At 42.3% G+C, this 26,299-nt stretch overlaps 1 protein-coding gene across 2 annotated transcripts in view; it reads right to left on the minus strand.

Moving 5' to 3' along the window:
- Positions 1 to 26,299, minus strand: part of CSMD1 (CUB and Sushi multiple domains 1) — a 5,442,057-nt gene that overhangs the window by 3,822,755 nt on the left and 1,593,003 nt on the right. For both annotated transcript variants that reach the window (XM_069606098.1, XM_069606099.1), the window contains exon 5: positions 8,054 to 8,261. In XM_069606098.1, coding sequence (XP_069462199.1) covers positions 8,054 to 8,261 — 208 coding nt within the window. The remainder of the gene's footprint in view (positions 1 to 8,053; positions 8,262 to 26,299) is intronic.

Consider the following 26,299-nt stretch of genomic DNA (forward strand, 5'->3'; position numbering starts at 1 on the left):
TATGCTGCTTTTGTTGCAATGTTGAGTGCTGTTGATGAGCATTATTGTTTTGTTTAAATCCACTACTGTTGGACGAAAGAGGCTATGCACTATGATGGTCATAGTTTGGATGTAGATCAACCCATTAACCACCAACTTCAGCATGAACCATGTATTTCAGTTTACCCTTATATGTTATTGTGAATACGTTTTCACCACCTTTCATACATCTCAGGTTATATAGGGAATTACATAACAAGATAGTTTTTGTAGCAGATGGGGAGAAACCTACCTGAGATACTCAAAGAATGAGATGTTGCTGAAAAGTATGACACTGTTTATTGTTCTATGTTGGTGTAGTATTGGTTCAATGTGTAGCATCACTAATACTGAGAACAGTTGTTTAAGATGACAAGACATGGAAAAGCTAACACTGTAGTTTTAGAAACCACAGCTAATGTCATGTTCCTAAATCTTCAAAAGATTGAATTTTGACAACTTCTAGTACGGGGTATTGTGCACCTAAAATCTGGCATCAAGCAATGAACTGCACTAAACCATGAATACAGATACTGTAACTGTATCATCTTACAACTACACAGAGAAATATGCATCCCAAAAGAAAACAAAACCAGCTGATAATACCTTACTTCTGATATGTCCATGCTCAAGGTTTGCTTTTACGTTTTACAGCTTTTGCCTTTCTTAGAAGAGAAGGGGGTGCACTGAGACAATCTAAAGCACTAAAGAAACAGTCACATGGACATACACGAATAGGTATTCAGAGCAAGCCAAGCTTTTGATTTGGTGGAGGTAAATTAGGCATCAGAAGGAGCAAGTTCTCTGAGCTGGTGCAAACTTTAGACATAGGTCATGAATTACTAAACAGCAACCATGAAGGGGACACAGGGTCATTAATGGGAGGTAGCCCACTAGCTTTAATCATGAGTGACCCACATGCTTAATATAGTGGTCAATGACAGGATCATGGAGTGGGAGGAGTACCATACTCAACATGTGGAAACATTCACAAGGTCCACGTAGGGGTAGCAAAATAACATTGGTTGGGACAGAAGGCAGGCTAAGAAAAGAAGATAGCAAATGGTCTTAGAGTGGAGGACTAAACTCAGGCCCAGCACAAAGAAAAGACTAGAACACTGAACATTAATCTCGTCTGTAGCATGATCACTGAGCGAATGGTAAAATTGTGAGAGACTATAATACTGCTTAACTCAGCATGTATGAACGGGTGTTAGGACTCTATAGCACATGGCCCTTAAAAGTCTGTTCTGGAACCACTGAGCATTGAGTAGGAGGAGAGAACCCCTGCCAAACAGAAAGTTGTTGAAGGCACACTGAGTGGAATGAAACTAAAGAATGTGAAATGCTTCAACTGATCAAGGTGTGTCAATGGGGTGCTGTGGTGCATAGACAGGAGGAAGAGTGAGTCCAAGATGCATCCAAGTGTCCATACTTCAGTGAGGGAAGGAATCTCTTGCATGAACACCCCATAACCAGGTGAAGGGACAGAGAGACACAGGCATCATGAAGAATTCAAATAGGACTCTGACTTGGTATTCCAAAGCAGAGAAGCCCCAGAAACAGAGGCACTGCTCAGGCCGATATGAAAGCCTAATATAGTATGCGGCAAAACAGATGTGTGAAGGTTCTTTGTGATTTCCATGAGTTGATTTGGTTGAACCCAAATCCATTGAATTGTGTTTTCTTTTAAGCCATTTGCTTACAAACATAAGGTGGGTCTCCCCCTGCATACCACAGGATTTCATTGCCCCCTGCACCTTAAGCATTACCCTTACCCCCCACATATATATGGCACATTCAGCCAAAGAAATTCAATGGATTTGGCTTCAACCAAATCTCCTGCATTAAAACCTACCTATCCCCTTTTGTCAAAAATAATGAGTGAAAGTAACCCTTCATGCAGGAATGTCAAGTAGTATTTTTTTCAATAATCAACTCAACAAATCATTCTGATGAGAAAGACTGCATGATATGAATATAAATTACCGTTTTACGTGTCTGCAATTCAAACTGGAATTTTGAGTAAAACATCTGAGAATCACTTCAGAAAATAATTGCAGTGAAACATACTGTGTGTTGGGATTTTAAGTATAACTTAAGTCTGTGCCAATTATACCTGTAAAATATCGGAACAAACTGAGAAAGCCTCACTTTCGCTTGGGTTTCAAGTGCATGTTTTGGGAAAACCATTTTAGGGAGAAATGTTGAAGCTGGGAATGGAAATGTTTCTTTCTAGAAGGAGCTAAGTAGCAAGGTTCAGCGAGGAACTCTGCCTGCGTGGGTGTTGAGGATAACTTCACATAATTTAATAAAGTATCCCAGAATTTAATAAAGGTACTTGCATGCTTGAAATAGACACCTGTACTCCGTATGCATTTGAGACCTTTGTTAAATCGTATGTACGCTGAAGACATGCTCCACGAGCATCTGAGAAAGAGATATTGTACACGCATACAACACTCTGAACACTTGACTCTAACTGAACAAGCATCAGAGATATAGAAATCGTACACATCCAGAGCAATTGAGATTCAGGAGTCCAACCCTTGCACATGTAATGCTGGGACTTAGAGAACAATTACACGCCAATAATCACATCATCCACAAAACAATAGCCAATCAAGAAACCCCCAAAATGTACCACGAATAAAAATACAGCTCGATCGATAGTATGCGTTTTTTATTTTCTCCAATAGATTGCAATGCATCTAAAACCATTAAAAGCCTAAGGTTTCAATATTAGCACTATTGAACCATTTACTGAAGGAGTATATTGTCTTAAACTGGAAAAGATGAAAGGGCATTGTGATTGGGCTCGGCAGGGGGTGGTGCGCTATGGAGGATTTAGATGTGACTGGAGACCTTGCTATCACTAGCTGTTAGAGTTCTGGGACAGAAACCAGAAAAAGCAGGAAAGAAGGGGGTTGTGAAAGGAGGAATTTGATAACATGGTGTGTATAGTATGCAGTTCCGTTTCACTATTGTCTCTGTTTCCTTTTAGTTGAAGCTCATGACTTTGTTGGTTAAAGAACCTTGAGACTATGGAATGTGTATGTTGTTTATTGAAAAATCTTCATAACAACTGTAAATAAAATAAATAAATAAGTTGGAACATTTTATATATCACCGAGATAATTCATTGTATTTGAATTCAACATGAAAGATTATTAGTTATATTTCAATCTTGTCTATTGTATGAACGTATTGAAGTTTTGCTTTCAACCATATCTTACTTAAAGATAAAAAAATCTAATAAATCCATTCATAACATCAAATGTAGCCTCTCCCTCTGTCTTCATTCTTCTTGACCTCTCTTCTGCTTTTGATATGGTAAACCACAACATCCCGATCGCCTGTCTCTGTGATACCCTGGGCATCACAGATCAGGCCCTGGCGAGGCTTACCTCCTTTCTCCCTGACTGTCATTCCCAGGTGGAACATGGGTCTTTTCTTTCTGCTATCACTCTCTCTTCTTGTGGTGTCCCCCAGGGATCTAACCTATCCCCCTGCTTCTTTAATGTCTACATGGCACCTCTGGCCCGCAGGATTTCTGACTTCCCCTCTAACTTTTAGTGTTATGCAGATGACACACAGCTCTCTTTCAGGCTACCCTCGGCCTCCTCCTCCTCCTCCTCACTAATTCCTTCCTGCCTGTCCGAAATTCTGTCTTGGTGTGCTGTAAACAAACTTTGCCTTTATGCCAACAAGACAGAGATTGTCCTTATTGGGACACCTGCTCCTGCCTTCCCATTCTCACTCTTGCCAACTTCCCTTGGCCCTGTGCCCTCAAACACCAGTGAGACAAAAAAATCTGTGGGTCATCTTCGACTCCACTCTCTACTTCCCTCACATCTCAGACATCTCTAAAAAGTCCCACTACCTGCTGCACCTCCTCAGAGGTATGCTACCTTTTCTCACTTTCCTCCAGAGGCTTACCATCTCCAGAGCCCTGGTGCTCGCTAGACTGGACTACGGCTATAGTCTCTTTCTCAATCTGCCTGCTTCTACTCTCCATCCTCTACAACTCATCCAGAACAGAAGCTTGAGACTTATCCTTGGCCTCAAGCCCAGGGACCACATCACTCTGGTGCTGAAATCCCTCCACTGGCTTCCTGTGGCTGCAAGCATCAAGTTCAAGACCCTCTGCATAGTCCACAAGGCTTTCTGGGGCCAGAGGCTACATTATCTACAACTCCCTCCGCTCGTCCTCTTCAAACTCTGTGCAGTGAGCCGTTTTCCAAACAGAAATTTGACAGTAGATCTTTATCCTCTGGAGGTGCTTCCCTCTGGAACAACCTCCCTGCCTCTCACCGTCTTGAGCCTGATCTCCTTAAGTTCGGGAAACTCCTCAAGACCTTCCTCTTCTCTTCCTCTTTCTCTCTCCCTCTCCCTTGCTAACCTCCTCTGTATTACCTCCTCCTTCTCTTCCCTAACACTGCTCCATTTTTGCTGACTGGTCTCTTGGTGCACCCACAGAGCCTCACAGGTCCCAGGCCCCCCTGCCAGTCTTTGCACTTACCCCTGGCCCTCTGCACTCTGCTCATTACTACTGCACTTCTGGAATTAGTTCCATGAGAAGGGTAACATTTCTGCACTTAACGCAGGGCACTGCTTGACTGTGCGCACTTGTTCCCCTCTGGCGCCCTTTCACTTCCTGTCTGTGCACTTACCTTACTTAGAATTCACTAGTCCTAGTTCACCAGGCCTAGAATAGTAGTTTTTTGTTTCTGTATGTTCTTTTCCTTCTCCCCCATCACCTCACTCTTTATCATGCACTTGAACTATCTGAAACACTGCTGTCCCAGTACAGTAGATTATGGATTGTATGCTTTTCTCCCTCTCCTCCCCCATTCCTTCCTGTCTTGCACTTTACTAGTAGTATTGCCGTCAGGCCTAGTATGCTTGTCATTTTTTGTAGATCACTTGGAAAATTCAAGGCCTAAGAATGACTCTGTATTCCCTTGTTCCGATCCTGCCTTGAAACACTTTGAAGCACTTCACTTGTGTATAAGTGCTTTACAAATAAACAATTACAATTACAATATGTTGTCAAAACTCACCAATGCAGTAACATAGGCATCTAAATTTCCCAAACACACCATAAGTTAGAAATGTGTTACTCATCTGTCTCTACACTAAGAGCCATTCCACAGTCAGACTTCAGGAACCTGAAATGGCTATTTATTCACTTCATAGTAAAAAACTCAAGACGTGCCATGTCTAGTTCACTGAATTCACAATGCCCATCTAAAGTACACTGTTCCCTTGCCTGTCACAAAAACTGTTAGTATGCATTATTTGCATATTGTATCTGTACTGAACTACACTTAATTCTTGCTTTGTTGGTCCTAACCTAGAAACCTGTGTGTTCTACGACGTCATCCTACGTAGAAAACCTCAAAAAACTATTGATGGGTGGGATTGGATTAGGGGATCCTCTCTACATATAGAACATTTGTGTATGTTAGGCCCTCATTGGTGGTTTCTTTTCTATGAGACACACCCTGAGCTACTTCTAATCACATGGTATAAGGTAATCGTCACAGCAAAAAATGAAACATTGTATGAAAAAATACATGTCAGGCTATTGTAATTAGTTGATAACACAAATCCAACCATGGACATACAGCTCGTTAACAGCACATACATAGAAACCGAAGCCAGGTGTTTTTCAGATATGTCAGCTCTTCCTTTGTTTCCCAATTAGGCCATTGTCTCTCATCGGTAGGTTTCATGCCAGTGTCTTCTGTTAGAAGTTTGACCTTGCAGTCTGCACACTGCTATCTTAGCTCCAGGCCTAATGAATAGCCCTTGTTTGCAAGTTCTTCATCACGTGTTACAACAACATGAATTTGTCCATTTTGATAGTGATTTTAACCTTATTTGATTCAGCTTTTGCCAGGTGCAGTTCTCCTTTTGGTCTTTAGAAACTTGCTCCCTCTATCCCATATTGACTTTATGCCTATTGATCATCCAATATTTTGCATCAGTGAATGTTTGTGTTCCTCCTAATCTTTGGAAAATATGTCCTTGCACATGGTCTGCTCGTAGACTTCTTTCATACTTTTTCTTCATGTCTCTAAATAGCATCCTTGGTTCAAAGCATATGTACTCCCTTATTTTACATGGAAAACAGCTTCTTCATCGTCTGTCCATATTAAACACTGAGCTCCCATTTTGAGGTAACTGGGTTGATTCACATGAACCGTTGTCCATCTTGTTCTGATGGTAGTCCTAAACATTGAATATATACCTCTCATAAGTAAGCTTCTATGTATTCTTTCTACCTTGCGTTTCAGCGTATTTAAAATTATTGACCAGGGGGTCACTTCATTCTTCTTTGTATTCATAAATACTGCATTATGGAGTACCTGTTTCTCTTACTGCTTAAGTTACATTATCTTTCTTAGGTATTTTCAGATTGTTTCAGCATAGGGTCATATATCTTGTTTCGGATATTATTTTGCTGTTGTAAGACTTTGTTTAATGTACATCCATGTTGTGCACTATTTTATTCATGGCTGCTTTTTGACAACTCGGCAAGGGACATCCTTCAGGGTAGGTTTCCTCCTGTTTCATCATGAGGGTATCTTTTGAATGGCTGCCTGAGTGCATGTTGTTTTTCATACAATCGATATGGTATGGGCATGTCGCATAACTTTTACCTTGGTTCCCATTTGTAGCTCCTCGTCTGTCACTCCATTAGGGTGGGGGTGAGGGGGAATTGACTAGGGAAAATGTGTCCACTTGCTCCTCTACACGTGTTTAGTAAATGTAGAAAGAAACATAATTTAAAAGGGACAATGTTAACAATGAACTTTTGATCAATTGTCTGAGATTTGAGCTGGCCAACTAATGTTTTAATTGTTGATTTTTGGGAAACACATACAATATTTTAAGAATATGGGTGATTGCAGAAAGAAAATGGCATCTTATGTATTTATTTTGTAATAATCGTTATTGAGATGTATCAATAAACTACACACAAAAAACATAGTGTGTAGGTTCTTAGGTCATGAACTGCTATTACAAGTTATCTTTAACCTTTAATGATTAATTATAAATCATATCACAAACTTGGAGGAAAAAGAATAGCCTATGAACAATGTGCTCTTTAAACTTTTTCTTCAATCACAACAAACTCATAGATTTAAAGAATTGCCCTAATCATCTCCCCAAAATAGAACAAGATATCACAGAGATTACAAGTCATATAATGGTGTAGGAATTCTCAAGATGTCTTGAGTATAATTTGAAGGTGAGTACACACCTATAAGCCTCCATACACTATTTTTCGGACTAAATATTGGTTAACAGACAAAAAGGACATTTGGTTGAGGAAGAGCGCAGAGAACCATCCGAAGGAACCATGATGGAAGTGGATAGGGGAAAATGGATTCTCAACTCATAGTGGTTCCCTGACTTAATCATTTGAAAGCAGTGTGTGTGAATAATCAAGCAATTCCTGTAGCCTCTGCTCCTTCAACTTTGGCTCTCTTTTCTTTCCTGTATAGTGACATTGATGAACAAGCAATCATTACATACGCATTGACCTAATGTTTATTTTTTTCCACAACATTGAGCAGTGACATTTAAAATGACTTATTTTTGCATGCATGGTGTAGAAAGATTGGAACAATATTGAAACTTCTTCACACATGTCTGCTTTTTCGTGAACATGGAAGGATCCTGAAAACATTTAAGAACTCACTAGGTACGATTATTTTAAAAATGTGGTTATTTGCCATTGACATGCCCTATGACACATCATGTTTTCATGTTCTTGACTCCTCGTAATGCAGTCGCGAAGACTCAGATCCGAGATTTATCAAAATGTAAGGAGTACCATATGCTATAACAATGTGTTGCTTTGTTCTATCCTCACAGGGTTCATGATCAATGTCAACCTCTAGGTAATCGCCGCCAACCAAAGTTTGCAACCTGATAGAAGATTTATCCAGACCTCTTATCATTACTCTTATTTTATGGAAGAACATACAAAATAGAATTGTCTGCTTGTTGGTCTACTTGCCATATTGAGGGTGCATCTGTACCACTGATCTCCAGGAAATCATAACCTTCCTCCAACTGAAAATCGGTGAAGACAAGAGCAATGGTGTCTCCAGGCTCAGCAAGAATAGTCCATGTGCAGTCAGCATTATTCTCATACTCTGATGGAAAGTGAGGGCTGGCAATTGCACCACTTGTTCCTCGTAAAGTTCCACCGCAGGCACCTTCCGCTACAGGAAGAGAAAAAGGGACCTCTTTAGTTCATCTTCAAACAGCCTTATTTGATGTTCTGTTTTTATGACCTATACATATCACTATTGTCATAACACATCCATATGTGATGGGCTATATACATTGTTGCATTGACATCCCCTATGCATTTTCGATCCCATGCCTAGGCAGAGTTCAATATTCCAATCTTTGTTGGAATGCCTGGAGAATCTGGGGCTCCTTGTAAGATGGAAAACATTCAGGACTGCTCAGATACACTTTTGTATATGTTTATAAGTAGCAAATTTGAATGTTTGCTAATTGTGACTTCTTTAGGAAGATGTCTGAGACATTTCAGAATAATATCTGTACTTAAAAGATATGTATCTAATGTTGTATCCTGTGGTCCACATGTTGTTCCCTCTTGATACCAACCCCCCACCCAACAAAAAAATAGCAAAATGAACCCTGACATGTGCAGTCCTAAAGAACGTGTATTTTTGAGAATCTACCTCATGCTCATTACATACCGGAATATTTATATACACACTTTTCATGAAATAAACAGAGTGAAACATGTGTGAATCAAGATAACAGCACATTTCACTGTATAATGTGAAAAAGGGGTCAGTCTATTAGCCATTGATGACAGCTGTATATTAACATGCAAAATTAATTTCAGTCCTTGCTGTGCCCAGAATGGATGCCCCGGGTTGGGTTACCACTTATCTCAGAAACATCTGCCACCTGATATGAGACTCTTGGATCTTAAAACAACATTTCAAAATTATGTTTGAAAGTCCATATTTGCTACATGTAAATAGGAGGCACTATTAACAACAGAGATGTCATCACTTTCATTACTCAGTTTAAGCAGCTGACAGCAAAGAAAATTGGTCAGATATGTACCAACTTCCACTTTTCCAAAGCAGATTGAAATCTCTGGTTCATGCGATATTAGCTACCAAAACGGTTGCAACATTATGCACATGGATATTTGGCTACAGGAATGATGACAGTGAAACAGTTTGTTAGAAAACAAGCATGTTCTGCTTATCAAACCCCTGATTAATGCAAATTCACAAACCCCCAGCAGAGGTTTTGCCACTGGGCAATATCAGTTGTCCTATTGTCGGAATAAAAAGTATATCGTGCCTCCTACTGTAATAAATATATTAATATTGGCCTACGCCAAGCTGCTTGAAAGTCACTTGCGAGATCTGTGTTAAAAGGTCCTTTAATCCATGTAGGCCGCCATTACAGGTCAGACCGCCATTTTAGGATTTATGTGGAAAAGTCACCCTGTGAGCTAAAATGGAGGAAGATGTCATTGCAAAATACAATATGGCCGTCTTGACCTCTGTACATCGCTAATGTGTAATCTGCCTACAGGCTACTTGTTGAGGTCATGAACTGAGACCTCGTCCTACGTTGACCCATGTGTAAAAGGATTACTCGCGCAATGAAACCAATCCACGACTATATATTATGATAATGTATTGAACAAAGAACATCTGTTTTACTATATTGTATTAATGTTTAAAAAGACCTGCAATACGAAACTTAGAATACACAGTTAATGCATACACTTATTGTTACATGCAATAAAGAACAAACCAGTTAGATGCGGTTATTTGAGACTCGGCAACAAACCCTAGAATTGGTGATGTATAAAGTAGAATATTAACCCGAAGAGGGGTTGGCCATAGCGCTCACAAAAGGTATAAAAAACGAATGCATTCTAATGTACAGTCTCTCACTGAACACACTGAACCACGCTGGAGTTCGCGGTGTTATACTGAGGGCCGATAGCTATCTGACTTTGCACTGTTCTGTAACTGAATTCAATAGAGAATAAAGTACTTTGTATGTTCCTGTGTAACCTGTGTGTGGTGTATTTCCTTTTGGGGTACTCAGCCTCGATATTTTGTTTCTGTTTTCACAGTTGGCGCCCGAATAGGGACCCTCAAGATTGATGCCAGATTGTTGAAGGTTGACACTTGCTATCGGACCGGGATCGGACAGTGTAAAAAAGTAAGGGGCCCCTGGATGAGACGCGACACCTCAGCAGCGCTGCATGATCCGATCCCTGGATGACTAGCCTGTGGTCTGAGACGGCATCCACGAGGTAAGATTAGTTAGGCAAGATTCTTAGAAGTACCGGTCGGTCCTCCTTAGGTTTGGCCAGGTGAGTCGTGACCTGATTCTTAATTTAACCCTGGCAATTTGAATTTTGGCGCATTGTATCTGCAGACACAATTATTGACCAGGTAACACCAAGAATTTGAGATATGCCTGGGAAATTGTCTACCTGCTTTAGGGCATTATTCCACAGTGATAGACAATCTTTGAAATTTAGCCATCCCGCACCACAGGAGGGGTCGCCGGCATGTACTATGTACTGTAAGCATGGCATTGGAAGTATAGTATTTAATGATATTTGGCACAGACAAACCAGACATGCCTCTGAACTTCAGTGGCCAATCAATGGTAGTTTTAAGATCACTCGCATTGAATATTTGGAGTCAGTATTGTTAAAGAAAAAGGCTGCACCTGCAGCATTTTATGTTTTACAGAATTGGAAAAAGGAAGCGTCACCACAACAGCTTAAGAGTAGAGAGAAACATGTGCGCCGTCATAAGACGGTTGCCGAAAAAGTGTTATTATCTGATCAGGATAAACAGGCTGAGTCGGCTAAAAATATGGAAAGGGCTTTTTCACTTGGTATTCAGAAAATCTATCCTTCCAAAGATCTTCATGATTCTGATGAGTTGTTTGAGAAAATATTAAATGAACGAAGGCCTGGTGCCTCTGCGCCACCTCCGTGTGTTCCTCTTCCCGCTGCTGTACCTTTTCCTGCTGTTATTCCTACTCTTCCTGCTCAACCTGTTGTTCCTATTCCTCCGACTGTTGTTCCTCCACCTGCTCCTCTGCCTCTTCCTGTCACACCAGTTATAGCACCTCCATCGAATTTGCCTATCCCCTCTCTTCCAAGTGGTCTTGGGCCACTTGTAATCGATCATGGTGCAGGCTCGAAGGTTGTCACTCGCAGTACTGTACCACCGGAGAAGAAACTTGAGTTAATTGCATAGGCCCAACATTAATACAGATAATTTTCCTGAGAAAAATGTTTTTATTGAAGGTTTGGGGATTCAGTTATGTATAATGTGGGGAAGATTAAATAATGTGGATGTTCTGCAAGAGTTAAGGGATCTAAATACTTTAGCACTTTCCAGAGATACTGTGGAGAAGGTAAATGAGCATGTCAAGAGGTTATTTGAGTATAGAAAGGAGTTAGAAAGGATACGGAATGAGGATGATGAAGAGGAAAGTATGTATGTACAGAAACGGTACCTTCCGTGTCGTAAACCGATATCGGAAGAAACGTGAATTTGTAAGAAAGATGCGATTAGATGGATCAGACACATCGATAACTCCAGTTGAGGTATATGACACATATAATCAATATGCATTGGAAATGCAGTGAAAAGTGATACAGATAATGATAGAGTACCTTCAATATGAATGTGTAAAGAGGAAGATTAGTTGTCCCACAGAGTTATTGAATATTTATAAGAGAGCTTTTTTGTTTGACACTTCTTCGACTGCTTGAGCGCTCGACTTAGCTCTGTTGCTTAGTAAGCATTCGGAGTTGCCTACATCTCAGTTGCCTATGAGAGAGGTTCCTCTGACATTTGTCCCGAAGGTTGAGGTTGCGGCCGATGCTGCATGAGGTATAGTCGCTGTGGAAATTCCCGCACATTATGTATCACAGTTTGTTCACGTGCCGTTTTCACGACAGCCTATTCCTGATATTAGGAAAAATCTGACAGGGTTCTATAAAGAGATGGAATCTGTTTTACAATCCTCAGTGTTCACCTTAGGTGACATTGATTTGTTGTTTCCAGTACTTCTGCCCGTAGATTTATGGAAACAAGTTAGAACTATTGACGATGTACCCGGGTTGGGAGATACATGGGCAAATTTATCTAGACTTGATGGGGAAAGGCCAGCTGGCGAAAGACCACAACAGGTGATATTAACCTTGCCTGATAGAATCATTGCTAAATTAAAAACCATAATTCCCGAAAAAAGAATTATTTGGGACAAGCTTACGGCCTGTGTCCAAGGAAAGTCTGAGGGTGCTACCAAGTTCTTTAATTGGTTCGAACAGGTATTTTCAGATTTCAGTGGACAAGACTTAGGCACAGAGTCTGGGAAAAGGTTATTTGTGGACAGATTCGTATGTGGATTACTGCCTGACATCCAGTCACAGATTATGTCCTCTGAGAGCACTTGGCAGGCAAAATCCCAATCAGAAGTACTGCATATGGCTCAGTACTATGAGAATCATGTCAACAATGAAATAGATAGGATTGAAAAACGGAAGGGTGATTTAAAAACAAAGGTGCTATTGCAGCAAATTTTTAGAGGCCCCAGAGGGGGTAACTCTCAGGTTAGAGGTCAGTATATCCCACAAGGGAATGTGCCTTTGGGTCCTGTGAACATTAATGAATGTGCTTATTGTCGACGAGAGGGTCATTGGCAAGCACAATGCCCCGTCCTTTAACAGAGGTCAAATAATAACATGGGTAGGTGATCTAGACGTCGCCCGGGCATAGGGGGCCCTGGTAGAGGTCAGTTCACACAGGACCCTCAACAACCTTTTTTGGAGGACAATCAGACGCTGAGTGTGGATACTAGGAACATATTCGATCATCCTTCCGCTGCATATTTGTCTGAAGAGCTTCCTTTTGACAATATTCTGTTTTGTTAGGATTGCCCAAAGCAGGGTTTGGAACCTACACCTATTCCCGTCAATCAGAAAGGTCCCTACGTTGAAATGATAGTGGGAAATAGGAAACATCAGTTTTTGATAGATACTGGAGCGCAGAAGTGTTCCATTGATCGTTCACGGGTTCCAAACGTTCCACTGTCAGGGCAAACCAATGTTTCTGTAGGGTTTTCCAGTACTCCAGTTATTTGTCCGGTCTCTATACCAGTACCTATTTCTTTGGGTCCCTTTATGGACCAGTGTCATTTTCTATTGACCTCGGATTGCGGGGAAAACTTGCTGGGATTGAACTTGTTAAAAGAATTAAATGCAGTGATTTATTGTTCTCCTGATGGAGTACGCTTGACAATTTCACCACAGCAATCTTCCGCCTCGCAATTTCTGACTAGACCTTTGCCTCCAGAATTCATTGATGTACCAGAGACCTTATGGGCTGTTGACGACAATGATGTCGGTGTTTTGCAGATTGAGCCTGTTAAAAAAGTTTTGAAACATGGAATTGAGCTGCCACGCATTCCCCAGTATAAGATTTCGGTTGAGGGCGAGCGAGCTTTAAAGTGTATTGTTTCCGATTTTGTGCACCGTGGTGTGATTGAAGAAATTTCAGGAAGTTTGTGTAATAGTCCGATTTTACCCGTGTACAAGAAAGGCGATAATGTAATTCCGTTTCCTTTTATAATTGATTTATGCGACATTAATAAAGTTGTGGCACCGCAATTTCCAATTGTGACTGATGTGACAATGATCTTAACCATGATTCCAGCTACAGCTACTTACTTTAGTGTTGTGGACCTAAAGAATGCGTTCTTTAGTATCCCTTTACACAAGGATAGTAGATATTTGTTCGCCTTCACCTTAGGGGAACGCTCGTTTACATTTACTCGTGCACCTCGTGCACCAGATACGCAGAAGGAAGTTAGGGCCTTGATAGGTATGGCTTCTTACTGTAGGTTGTGGATCCCAAATTTTTCACTAGTGATAAAACCGATGTTGGCCTTGACGAAGAAGGGCATTTCTTCGCCATTGCCATGGACTTCGGAACACCAGCAATCGTTTGACTTGCTTAGGACTGCATTATGCTCTGCACCAGTTTTGGGCACACCAAACTATGAAAAGGCCTTCGTATTGTTTGTGCATGAACGTCATGGATGTGCTTTTGCTGTATTAATGCAGGAGCATGGAGGGAAGAATATGCCGTGCGGTTACTATTCCTCCACCCTTGATCCTGTAGCATGCGCTTTGCCAAGATGTTTGCGCGCTGTCGCTGCTGCTGCTGCGTCTGTGAAGCAGAGTGAGGGAATGGTCCTAGGCCATGATTTGACCCTGATGGTGCCTCACTCTGTAGATGTTCTGTTGAATCGAACTCAAACACCTCACTTCTGCACGGTTGACGAGATACAAATTGATCTTGTTTGCCCCTCAAATTCAAATTAAGAGGTGTTGTGTTCTTAATCCGGCTGAACTCCTACCTTTCCCGCAAGATATTACTTGCGGCGATGAAGATTCACATGATTGTTTGTATACGACCGAGCAAGAAACAAAGGGCAGGATTGATTTGAAAGATACCCCTTTGGATAATCCACAAGGAGAGCTCTTTTGTGACGGCTCTTGCTGTAAACTTCCGGATGGTACATCCACAGCCGCTTATGCAATCACTACCTTGAGCACGGTTGTGGAAACTAAGAGAATTACGCATAATTCTGCACAGGCCGCAGAAATTATAGCATTAACCCGAGCTTGTGAACTTTCCGAAGGGCTTGCAGTAAATATATATACTGATAGTCAGTATGCCTTTGGGGTGGTTCACAACTTTGGGAGACTTTGGTCGGAGAGAGGATTGCTAACCTCGCATTGGTACCAAGATCCAACATGGCACCCTAATAGTACAACTACTCTCAGCACTTGCGCTCCCTACCCAGTTAGCAGTTGTAAAATGTGCAGCACATCGCAAGATTGTAGATAACATTGGAAAAGGGAATGTTTTCGCTGATTAAATAGCTAGGCAAACTGCCACTGATCTCTTTACAGAGATATATGTTTCTAGGGAGACTGAAAATGCTAATGTGATGGATGAGGGAGTGGGGTCTGTACGGGATATCCAAGCCGATGCCACAGTAGAAGAAGCCAAGAGGTGGGCTGAGGGTTTGGGGGAACTTGATGATGATGGGTGTTGGGTGGACACGGTGGATGGGAAATGGTTACTCCCCGATGCCTATGTGATAATGATGGTTGTAATGGCACACGGTCTTACGCATGTGTGTGCTAAACAAATGACGAACATGTTAGAAAGAGTGTGGGTATACAACAAAATTTCAAAAATTGCTCAGCACTATGTCCAGAATTGTATTATTTGCCTACAACATAATATGGGAAGGGGACAGCAACCTCGAGGGGATGTTTTGGGCCTCCCTCTGTCCCATTTGAAGTAATTCACTGAAATGGAGCGATGCAATAATTTAAAATATGTATTGGTAGTCATGTGTGCCTTTAGTAAGTGGGTTGAGGCTTTCACTGTTAAAGATGCCACAGCTATGACCACTGCGAAAACTATGTTAAAAGAGTACTTTCCCCGGTTCGGTTTGCCGAGAGTTATCTGGTCGGACAATGGTCCACACTTTGTCGCCGCTGTAATCCGACAGATATGTGCAGCGTTACAAATTTACAAATGGTTCCTTTCGGCCAGACATCCTCAGAGCACCGGACTAGTAGAAAGACACAATGGCATCATCAAGAACAAACTCGCTAAGACATGTGCCGGCACCAAACTAAAATGGCCGGACGCCTTACCGATTGTGTTATTAGCGATGCGTACAACCCCTCAAACTAAGACTCGGCTCTCTCCATTTGAGGTTGTAATGGGGAGACCTGCCAATATCTGGAATTTGCCAAAATGTCGAAAGATGAGAGATATCAAAAATGTATTACTTTCAGATTATTGTAGCCAATTGACTAAAAACCTGTATTTGATTTACCACCAGGTACGAGAGGCCTTACCTGTGCGGTACGAAGCCCGGGCCACGGCATACGACCTGGGAGCTGGGTGCTCACTAAGTCATTTGAGCGCATCTCCTGCTTTGCGGCTCGCTGGCGTGGGCCGTTCCAGGTCTTGTTGGTCACCCAAACAGCAATGCGTGTAGCTGGCCGAAAGAATTGGATCCACACGTCACACATCAAGAAACTTCCTCACCCTGTGCCATATGTTACAGAAGAAGCAGAACCCCTTGCTGATACTGCAACCAATGATCCCAAAGCAGTAAACAGCACAGAGAGTGTGTTGGAGAATATCTCTAAGCCCGAGAGGCTTGGGGAAGCTGCCATTTTGTTTCCACACTCTGCACCGATTTTGCACCCAGGAGCGGCTGTTTCAAACGCAGCCCCTTCGTTTGTCCCGGATACGTTGCTTCCAACGGGAAGTGACGACACATTGCTTCCGGATCAATCAGTGCCAGGAACAGCCAGATATCACTTGCATCCAAGGAAATAGACATACGGCACGGTTCGACTGTGCATTCAAGGAAGGAAAAGAATCATCAAGGGCTTACTTTTGCCCAAATTTGAGAAAGGGGATTCTGTTGGCTAGGGTTTTGGAAGGACACAGAAATCGCGCGACCGGGGGGTCGCCAGCAATGAACATTGGGGTTTCTGTCTGAAGACTGCAATGCCTGCTACCGCTGACGCTCGTATTGGACTTGTAAATAAGGGAGTGACCAGCCGGGACAATGGACAAAATGCCTGGGCCCAGAAAACGTACTGCTGTGTTTTTGTAATAATATTTGGTTTTATAATAGGCACTGTTGTAGGCCTTTGGTATTTAGAAGAAGCTTATCCTTTAGAGTTTTCGCTACCGACTGTAAATGTGCCCACTGTTCATACACCTTTTGTGCATTTGCATACTTTGTCCCCTAGAGATTCTCAGCACAGACAAAAATATCATAATAATACTTTGTTACTTATTATGAACGCTAAGCATGCCATTTTTAATAGGTCCAATTGCTGGGTCTGTTCACATTTACCGCAACACGGGGACAAGGGGCTCGGGTGGCATATTCATCCTTTACCGTTGACAACTGCTTGCTATGCTTCTCTTCGAGCATTGTTCTCTGGCCGATGGAATGATAGCATCTCAGGGAACTTTGATGGCACCAATTTGAATAGTTTTGAGAAACGTGTTTTGACTCCCCTGGGATGCTCTCTTTTTTCGAATAGGAGTAGACCAAATGTTGCTTCTATTAGGCCTTCTGATAGACTGTCTCGTCCCTTTCAATCTTTGATTTCCTTTAAAATGGCTCTGATAGGCAATAAGGATGCCACGCCTCCTTTTTACACTGTTAACCATAGCCCCGATTTAGTTTCTTTCTGCATACAGAGGAATGGCACTCGGTCAATGGGAGATTTCAAAGGTTGTGCCAACGTTGCAAATTTGACTGGGGAAGACAGACCTTTGTACGTAGGTGAACCTGTCTATTTTGTTTGCGGTAATATAGCGTTTCCATGGTTTCCCAGGGATTGGCAAGGAACCTGTTATTTAGGGATCCTGTTACCTGGGGTGTTCATAGCGAGTACTAAAGAAGTTTCGAAGGCTCGTCCACGACGGGATGAGAATGGTGATACCCCGGCACAAGTATTGGGACATATAGCAAAATCATTTGTGCCATTTTGGGGGCAGATAGCGAATTCAGAAGATATTAGAAAACTAGCGAGAGTACTGGAGAGAACCATCAACCGGACCACAGATATACTCTACAATATGACATTAGAGCAGAAAGCAATAAGATTAGTAGCACTCCAGAATCGAATGGCATTAGATGTCATTCTAGCTGAGCGTGGTGGAGTATGCAAATTAGTGGGGTCCGCTTGCTGTGTTTTCGTACCAGATTCCTCCCCAACTATCTTCAAGGCAATACAAAATCTGCACGTCCTTGGTTCTGAAGTGCATGTTCCCGAGCGAAACTGGGACCTAAGCGCTTGGTTCTGGGACGTCTTGCGATCTTGGGGATGGAAGGTACTTTCGGTCTTATTAACTATTTTAGGAGTTCTGTTGTTCCTTTGTTGCTGTATTCAGTGTCTGCCTGGTATGTGTTCGATGCTAGGGGGATGTTGTGCACAAGCGATAAATTCGATAGGACATGAGGTGTATGCCTCAGATAAAACTTCCAAAGAATATGTGTTAAAAGATATATTGGTAAAAGACCTAATGGCAATAGATATTTCAGATATTGATTCAGGGTACATGGATACTGATGCATGGAGTTATTCGTAAGGAAACCCAAAATAGTTTTTAGCACTTGGCATAGGCCAAAAGGAGGGTTTGTCAGAATAAAAAGTGTATTGCTCCTCCTACTGTAATAAATATATTAATATTGGCCTACGCCAAGCTGCTCGAAAGTCAAGATGTCATTGCAAAATACAATATGGCTGTCTTGACCTCTGTACATCGCTAATGTGTAATCTGCCTACAGGCTACTTGTTGAGGTCATGAACTGAGACCTCATCCTACGTTGACCCATGTGTAAAAGGATTATTCGCGCAATGAAACCAATCCATGAGTATATATTATGATAATTTTTTTAACAAAGAACATCTGTTTTACTATATTGTATTAATGTTTAAAAAGACCTGCAATACGAAACTTAGAATACACAATTAATGCATACACTTATTGTTACATGTAACAAAGAACAAACCAGTTAGATGCGGTTATTTGAGACTCCGCAACAAACCCTAGAATTGGTGATGTATAAAGTAGAATATTAACCCGAAGAGGGGTTGGCCATAGCGCTCACAAAAGGTATAAATAACGAATGCATTCTAATGTACAGTCTCTCACTGAACACACTGAACCGCACTGGAGTTCGTTGTGTTGTACTGAGGGTCGCTAGCTATCTGAATTTGCACTGTTCTGTAACTGAATTCGATAGAGAATAAAGTACTTTTTATGTTCCTTTGTAACCTGTGTGTGGTGTATTTCCTTTTGGGGTAATCAGCCTCGATATTTTGTTTCTATTTTCACACTATTATACGAGATCAGAGAAACTGGATATAATATAAAACAAATCAATACACTGCTGCAAGAAAATGTCCACATGGAAATGAGTTAGCTTGAAGGTACAAGACGGCTTAATGCCTAACTTTACTCCTACCCTGCCCCATTCAGTCTTTTAAATCCCAGTGTTAAATATTATGTTTCAATAAAACTGTTGTACTCTGGGCCTTCAAATAAACATATGTGCCAGAGATTAAACCACTCCCTTTGTTATTCAAGGGAAACCCAAATCCATATGGTCCATTGGTATAAGACCCTGAAGGGCAGAGCTACTAAACACAGCATATTTGTATGGTACATTTAGCTGCACAACCATCATGAGCAGTTAAGGTTCAATTTCATAGATAGTCCTCAATTTGTGGTCATGTTGATGGTTTCTTGGTTGACACTACGTAATCACCTTACTGACTACCTGGGCAGAGTTCTGTTATTGTGTCTGCCACAAAAATAAGCAATATCACCAGAAAGTAGCTGACCAATGGAAGCAAATATGTTTTGTCAGTGTTTGACCAATACTAGAAATGCATTTACTAGCACAATGGGTGCATTTTCATAGAGCTGCAACATGATTTAAATATGTAAGAGTCTCGTGTAAGACTTATACGCATTTAATTTATGTTACAGCAAATTTTCAAACATTTGCATGCAGAGAAGATGTACAGATTGCATGTTATGATTCTGAATCGCCCTTCCTCTACACCTTGCAAATACTCCCACATTTAAGGTAGCGCGGGTTTGCAAATACTGGGGATGTCTATGGAATCCATCGGCTTTTTTCACCATCAAATAGCAGGTGGCTTCCATAGGAATCCATTGTAAACACTGCTCAATAGGCGTACATGGCAGGCAGCATTTACTTAGTTTGCTGAGCACAGTGCAACATGGTGTTTTTTTTCACTTGACATGATATTGCATGTGACGCTCACTGCACAATAGCAACCAACTGATCATTCAACATCCTAATAGAAGAAACTATAAATCACAACAATCCTACTTTTCACATACATGTTCCACTGATGTTTATGGATATTTCAACATATCTAAGTACTCACTAACGTAATTGAAATAAATGCGTGAACATGTGAAATCAATGAATACATAAAATGTCTGCAGGATTACACACAATAAAGGTCATGATCATTATTACCCTTAAAGACTAAATGGAAAGTGCCAAGGTGCCTGTCACTAATCTTCAGACAACTCTCAAGAGGGGGGTAAGCCCACTCCCATTTTCCCATATAATTTAGCAAAATCTATTCCACCATTAACAGGTAACAAAAAACACTTGTTAAGCGGGCTGGAAAGACATCTCTTAGTTTGATGCTGTACACATTCTGCTCTAAACACAATCATGCAATTCAGACTTTTTTTGTAAAAACACCATGAGGCTCATCTGGGGTATGCTATTGAACACTAAGGCATTCGCATAAATGTTGCAATCAATAATATATACATCTGTATCGTTCCACTGATCACAAGGTATACATCGTTTCCAAAGGAAACTGACCATAATAAGGATGACATGTTCTATTTATTTGCTGTTTGATACCTACAAATCATCGATATACACTGAGGTAACCCAGTGTCTTGGCAATAAACATTCAATTAAAACAAATTCGACTTTCAAAAATATTAAACTAATATCGTTGATATAGAAACACAATCGCGGCACTTCAAATGCAAAATCACAAAAATGAAGGCACACACTGGTTACTTAGCATTCATTTACCATGCACCCCTTTGTCAAACTAGAACGTACTTTTCAGCAGAAGCCCACCCACACCAACAACCAAATAGCTCACAAAGCAACCTAAAGAATAGCAACTGTACCTATGACTGGGTCCCTGATCCACAACACATTAATGTAGCGTCTATTACTGCATTACTCCACTATCATAAAACACTATTATGGGCCTCATTACGACCCAGGCGGTAAGGGGTTTACGGCAGCGTAAACAGCGCCGACCCTTACCGCCTGAGTACGAGATCCCTTAGCGCCATGGCGGATATAACACCTGCTTTTAGCAGGTGTTAAAATCCATGGCGCTAAGGGACCTTGATGTTAATTACGCCACCGTAATTTACGGTGGCGTAAGTAACGCCTTCCCCACTCCCATTATGCCCTATGGGGCAAAAATGGGAATGGGGAAGGGTAAATGGGGATTGGGGACTTACCGCCCCGCCAAGGTCGGAATGGGGCGGTAAGTCCGCCATCCACCATGGCGGAGTTGGGAGCTTAGCGCCATGGACCATGGTGCAAATAGCGCCATGGTCCTCCGCCAAGGTCGTAATGAGGCCCTATGAGAAGTTATTCCAACCTTGGCTAAGACCCATATATGGAGGGTTTATTGAGAAACGGTAGCTATGAACCGGTAAGGCCAGATGAAACATCATTTTTCAGTTAAACGGTTTCTGCCATGGGTGTCAATACTGTCACCGGCAAACTATGGTCCCACTAGTCAAGCACAAATTGGCCAGATTGAGACAAGATATTTTACACAGAATTGTACGTTAAATAACAATGGGAACGTGATATTATGTGTCTTTGTTGAGAAGTAGACGCATCTTTAAAGCACTTTATTATTTTTTTCACTTTCTACATAGACATAAGGAAGTTTAGGGTGTGCTTAGTTTTCAAAAGGGTTTGAGAGGTTCAAAATAAAGAAAACTTCAACCAAGATATCATCTTGTCTGTCCTCTGATCCTGACTTATTACAAGATCAAACAAGCAATACTCCCTTATTGGTGCAGAACAGGTAGAATGTGGGACTGGCGCAGCCCTTAAATCTGCCCTTTGTGTCCCTGCAGTCAACATCAGCTCTCAAATGAACCCAGTTGTGCACCAAAGTGCCATTGCTCAATGTACACAACTCTTAGAGCTGACAATGGTGTTTCTGGGGCTTCCTCAAACAGGCTGATGCAGGCACTTGCCCCATGTTTCTAGAACCTCAGGTATGAGGCCTGGAAACTGTGCATCAAGGAATTAGTAACTCGCACATACCAGCTTTCAGACCCTTATTGCCTGCTGGCACTACTATGAGCCGGGCTAAGGTTACAACTTCTGCAGTTGTTTACTCTTCACCGATTATTGGCCATGACATAGGGCCCACGAGATTGCTCACCAAAGAGTTAGTGTGCCTGGAGCTCAGCATATGTCACATTATATAGATCTAAGACATTGTTTAGTTTCTTGATCCATCAATTATTCAGTCAGAGAAAAATACATTGCTATTCATATGCCTTGAATGAGAGTGGTAACAATGTTTGGGCCCATGCCAGCTTCTTCCCTTGAAAATGTTGCATCAGGTGTATGGCAAGAGTGACATGTGAGTTCATATCATTCAGTGTTGTTCGCACACCATAATCTGGTTGAATGGTGGTAATGGCCACACCTATCACTGCCCTGCTCCACAAACTACAACCCCCAGGATCATCCTCATGCTCGCATGCGCAGGAGAGGAAGTGGCCTCAAACAGTTTATAGGAATTTAAAGACAACTGCTTTAGCCACCCGCTTAACAACACACTCACCAGGACTCACTAGAATGGAGCGCATGCCACTATCAGGTTTACCCCTTGGCCCCTGCAAACTCTCCAACAACAGTTATCGCTTTTTCAGTGCTCACTGCGGGGGATGCCACCTCGACCTCACAAGCAGCCCTACTACTCCTCTGTGCTCAAACGCAGCCTGCATGAACTGCAGGAGCACCTGCACACACGCTATGCACTGCTTGTTGACCCTTACTGGCACCAGTTTAGCGCACAAAAATGCTAGACTACGTTCCCACACAGGAAGCAATCCTCCACAAACTACTCCCCAAACCTTGCAGACTAGGAACGTGAAACTCAGGCAGGGCACCAGCCCTAAAATCAACAACATACAAGTTGATAGCCCTCTCACTCCTACAAACTTCATTAGCCTAAACATAAATACTACCATACTACCATCCTTCAATGGCATCCTTGACCAATCTGCAACGTTGCACACAATCCCACGAATGCCAATCACTGCACTCTATCCTACCTTAACACCTGGGATGAGTCCACGGGTGACCTTTTCTTCCCAACATCCCACCTACAGTGGGTAGCAAAAGGCCACCCATAACAACTCACTTACAAAGCCTCTTTACAACACCCAAGAACTGCCTAACCATAATCCTCCTCCCAACTTAAGAGAGGAGACAGTCACAACTCACAACCGACTTCCCAGCAAACCCACACCCAAAAACCAGCCGCCTGCCCTTCACTCTTGCCAATCCTCTCCCAAACAGGGCACCCCCAGTTTCAAGCCCACTCAAGCCCACTCGACCCAACTACAGTCACTCTGCCCTGCCTGACCTGCGCCCTCATCAACGCTCGCTCTTCAACTTGATCACTAAACATCTATCTCTCAGAGACTTGGCTTCATGAGGCCTGCTGCCCCGCCCTATCCCTAGCCCTGTCCATGGGCTACACTCTCTTCTGGAATGACGGCGCCACCTCTAGAGGAGGTGGCATTGAACTGATAGCAAAAAAATCCCTCTGGATAAGATGGTGTAGTACCTCCACCAAGGGCAACACTGACCTCCTATCTCTCCAATTCTCACCTTCATCCACATGCACCATCACCCTACACCACATCTGCCTCCTTTTCAATGTTGAGTCCAACATACTTCACATTCTCCAGGACAATTTAAAAGCCTCCTCCAAAATTATTCTGTTAGGAGACCGTAACCTGGGCCTTCATGACCCCAATGACCCTCAAGCAGCATAACTTCATGAAACCCTCGACACCCTAGGCTTCTGCCAGCGCATTACCAACCCCACCCACAGAAAAGGACATACCCTAGACTGGATTGCCGACCACAATTGCAAGATTTCCACTAGTATCATCACACCCTGTCCCTGGTCAGACCACCATATCATCCATTTCTCCATCCCACAGCCCTCCAAACCAAACACTATTCCCAACCCATTATCACCAGCAACAACTTATAGCTCCTGGAAGCTCACTACATTACGACCCAGGTGGTAAATTACTGCCTGGGTCGTACCCTTACCACCATGGTGTAAACTATGTTTACACCATGGTGGATGGTGGATTTACCGCCCCATTCCAAGGTGAATGGGGCGGTAAATCCCCATTTCCCATTTTACCCTTCCCCATTGGGGATAATGGGAGTGGGGAAGGCGCTAATTTCGCCACCGTAAATTACGGTGGCGTAATTAGAACCATGGTCCCTTAGCGCCATGGATTTTAACGCCTGCAAAAAGCAGGCGTTAAACTCACCATGGGGCAAAGGGACCTCGGAATCAGGCGTTAAGGGTCGGCGCCGTTTACGGCACCGTTAACCCCTTAACGCCTGATTCGTAATGAGGCCCAACATGTTGCCCATGCTTAACACCTCTGCCCTGCAGCCCCCTTTTTACTCCAACCCCAACTCTCTTGCAGATACATACACCTCAATCCTCTAGTTCCTCACAAAATCCAAAACAGTAAGACACTCCAACTCTTGGTTTACAACTGATTTTCTCATTCTGCACAACCAGAAATGACAAGCCCAGTTAACTTGGCTGAACGATCCCACTGACACTCTGAAAAATTAATTTACCAATATATCAAGACACTATAAATCAGCCATAATCACAAATAAATCCAATTCATTCATTACATTACATTGCATTATTTATTAGGTGCAACCAGAGAGGCCCGGAGTTATATGGGTGCCGAAGACAGTAAGTAGCAGAAAATTAGGTTAAAAAAGTCTGAGCACTCATCCTTATTTCAATAAGTGATTTTTAAGTTTTTTCTTACATACCTCCCAAGTTGGGCAGCTTCTCAGATATAAAGGCAGGACATTCCATTTTACGGGACAATCGCCCAAAAGGCGCCCTTTCTAACGAGTTCCAGTTATGTTCTCGGAATGCGCAGGTTTCATTCATCATTAGAGTGCAGAGAGCGCACCACCAGTTTATTTTTTTGTCTTTTGGCAATATAAGCTGGAAAAGATATGTTAAGAAACTTATAGGTGATGGTGAGCAGCCTAAACTCTATCCTCTCTGCAATAGGTAAACAATGCAGTTTTCTTCACACCTCCGACACATGAGCGAACTTACGTAGACCCATGGTCATTCTAATGTTGCTATTCTGCACCACTTGGAGTCTGGGGAGTTCAATTTTACCTACTCCTATGAGGAGGTAGCTGCAATAGTCAATTTTAGTGGAGATGATGGCTCGAGCGATTTTTTGGCTGCCTTTCTGAGATAGAAAAGGACGGATGTGCAAAAGCAGCCTGATATAATAGGCCGATGCTGACACCAGGCTGTTACCCTGGGCTGACATGCTCAAAGTCTAGTCAAGTATCACTCCTAAGATTTTTATTTTTTCCTTCATCGGGATCCGCTGTCCGAAGTGAGTTATACTCTGATTCAAGTTTAGCAAGTCTGGTTCTTGAGCCAATAATCATTAGCTCTGTCTTGCCATGATTCAACGCCATCCCACTCATGTCCGTCCGCTCGTGTATGAGGTCATATACCTCTGACACTGCTATGCCATCCTTCTCATAGATGCCTGATAGAGGAATGAGGCACTGTAAAGCACCCACGTAGTTTGAAAAACTGATCTTTTTTCCTTCTAAAATGTGGAAGAAGGGGACTCTAAAGTGCTTATATAAAAGCCGGGAAAGCAAAGCACCTTGCGGAACACCATAACCAACCAAAACAGGGGCCCCTTCTGCTTGCTTACTACAGACCTGCATGGTGCTCATCCCTAGGAAAGACTGCATCCAGTCCGTTGCTTGCTCACTAAAGTTTGCTACCTTCTCCAGTCTATCCAGAAGGAGAGGGTAATCCACCAAATTGAATGGGGCCGATAAGTCCAAAGACATCAGCAGCGTTGTTTTGCTGTCATTTATATTCGTCATCATGTTGGATTTTAATTCAAGCAACACTGATTTGGTGCTGAAACCTGGACAGAAACAATACTGACCTTCATTAGGATAGAGTGATCATATATGTAGCAAAGGAGTTGTTTGTATGCCACTCTATCCAGGATCTTGAGTATGAAGGGATAGTTGAAGAAAGGCGGATAATTAGTGCCAATTTTTGGGTCAAGATCAGGCTTCTTAAGCAAGGGGGTGATCCAAGAGTCCTTCAGTCTAGTGGGAACTCTACCCTCTTTAAATGAAGCATTCACAATCATTGCAATGGAACTGATCAGAAGCTCAGAGCAGGCCTTATTAA

The sequence above is a fragment of the Ambystoma mexicanum genome, chromosome 4p (assembly GCF_040938575.1).
Source record: "Ambystoma mexicanum isolate Mex_15411 chromosome 4p, UKY_AmexF1_1, whole genome shotgun sequence".
Taxonomy (NCBI): domain Eukaryota; kingdom Metazoa; phylum Chordata; class Amphibia; order Caudata; family Ambystomatidae; genus Ambystoma; species Ambystoma mexicanum.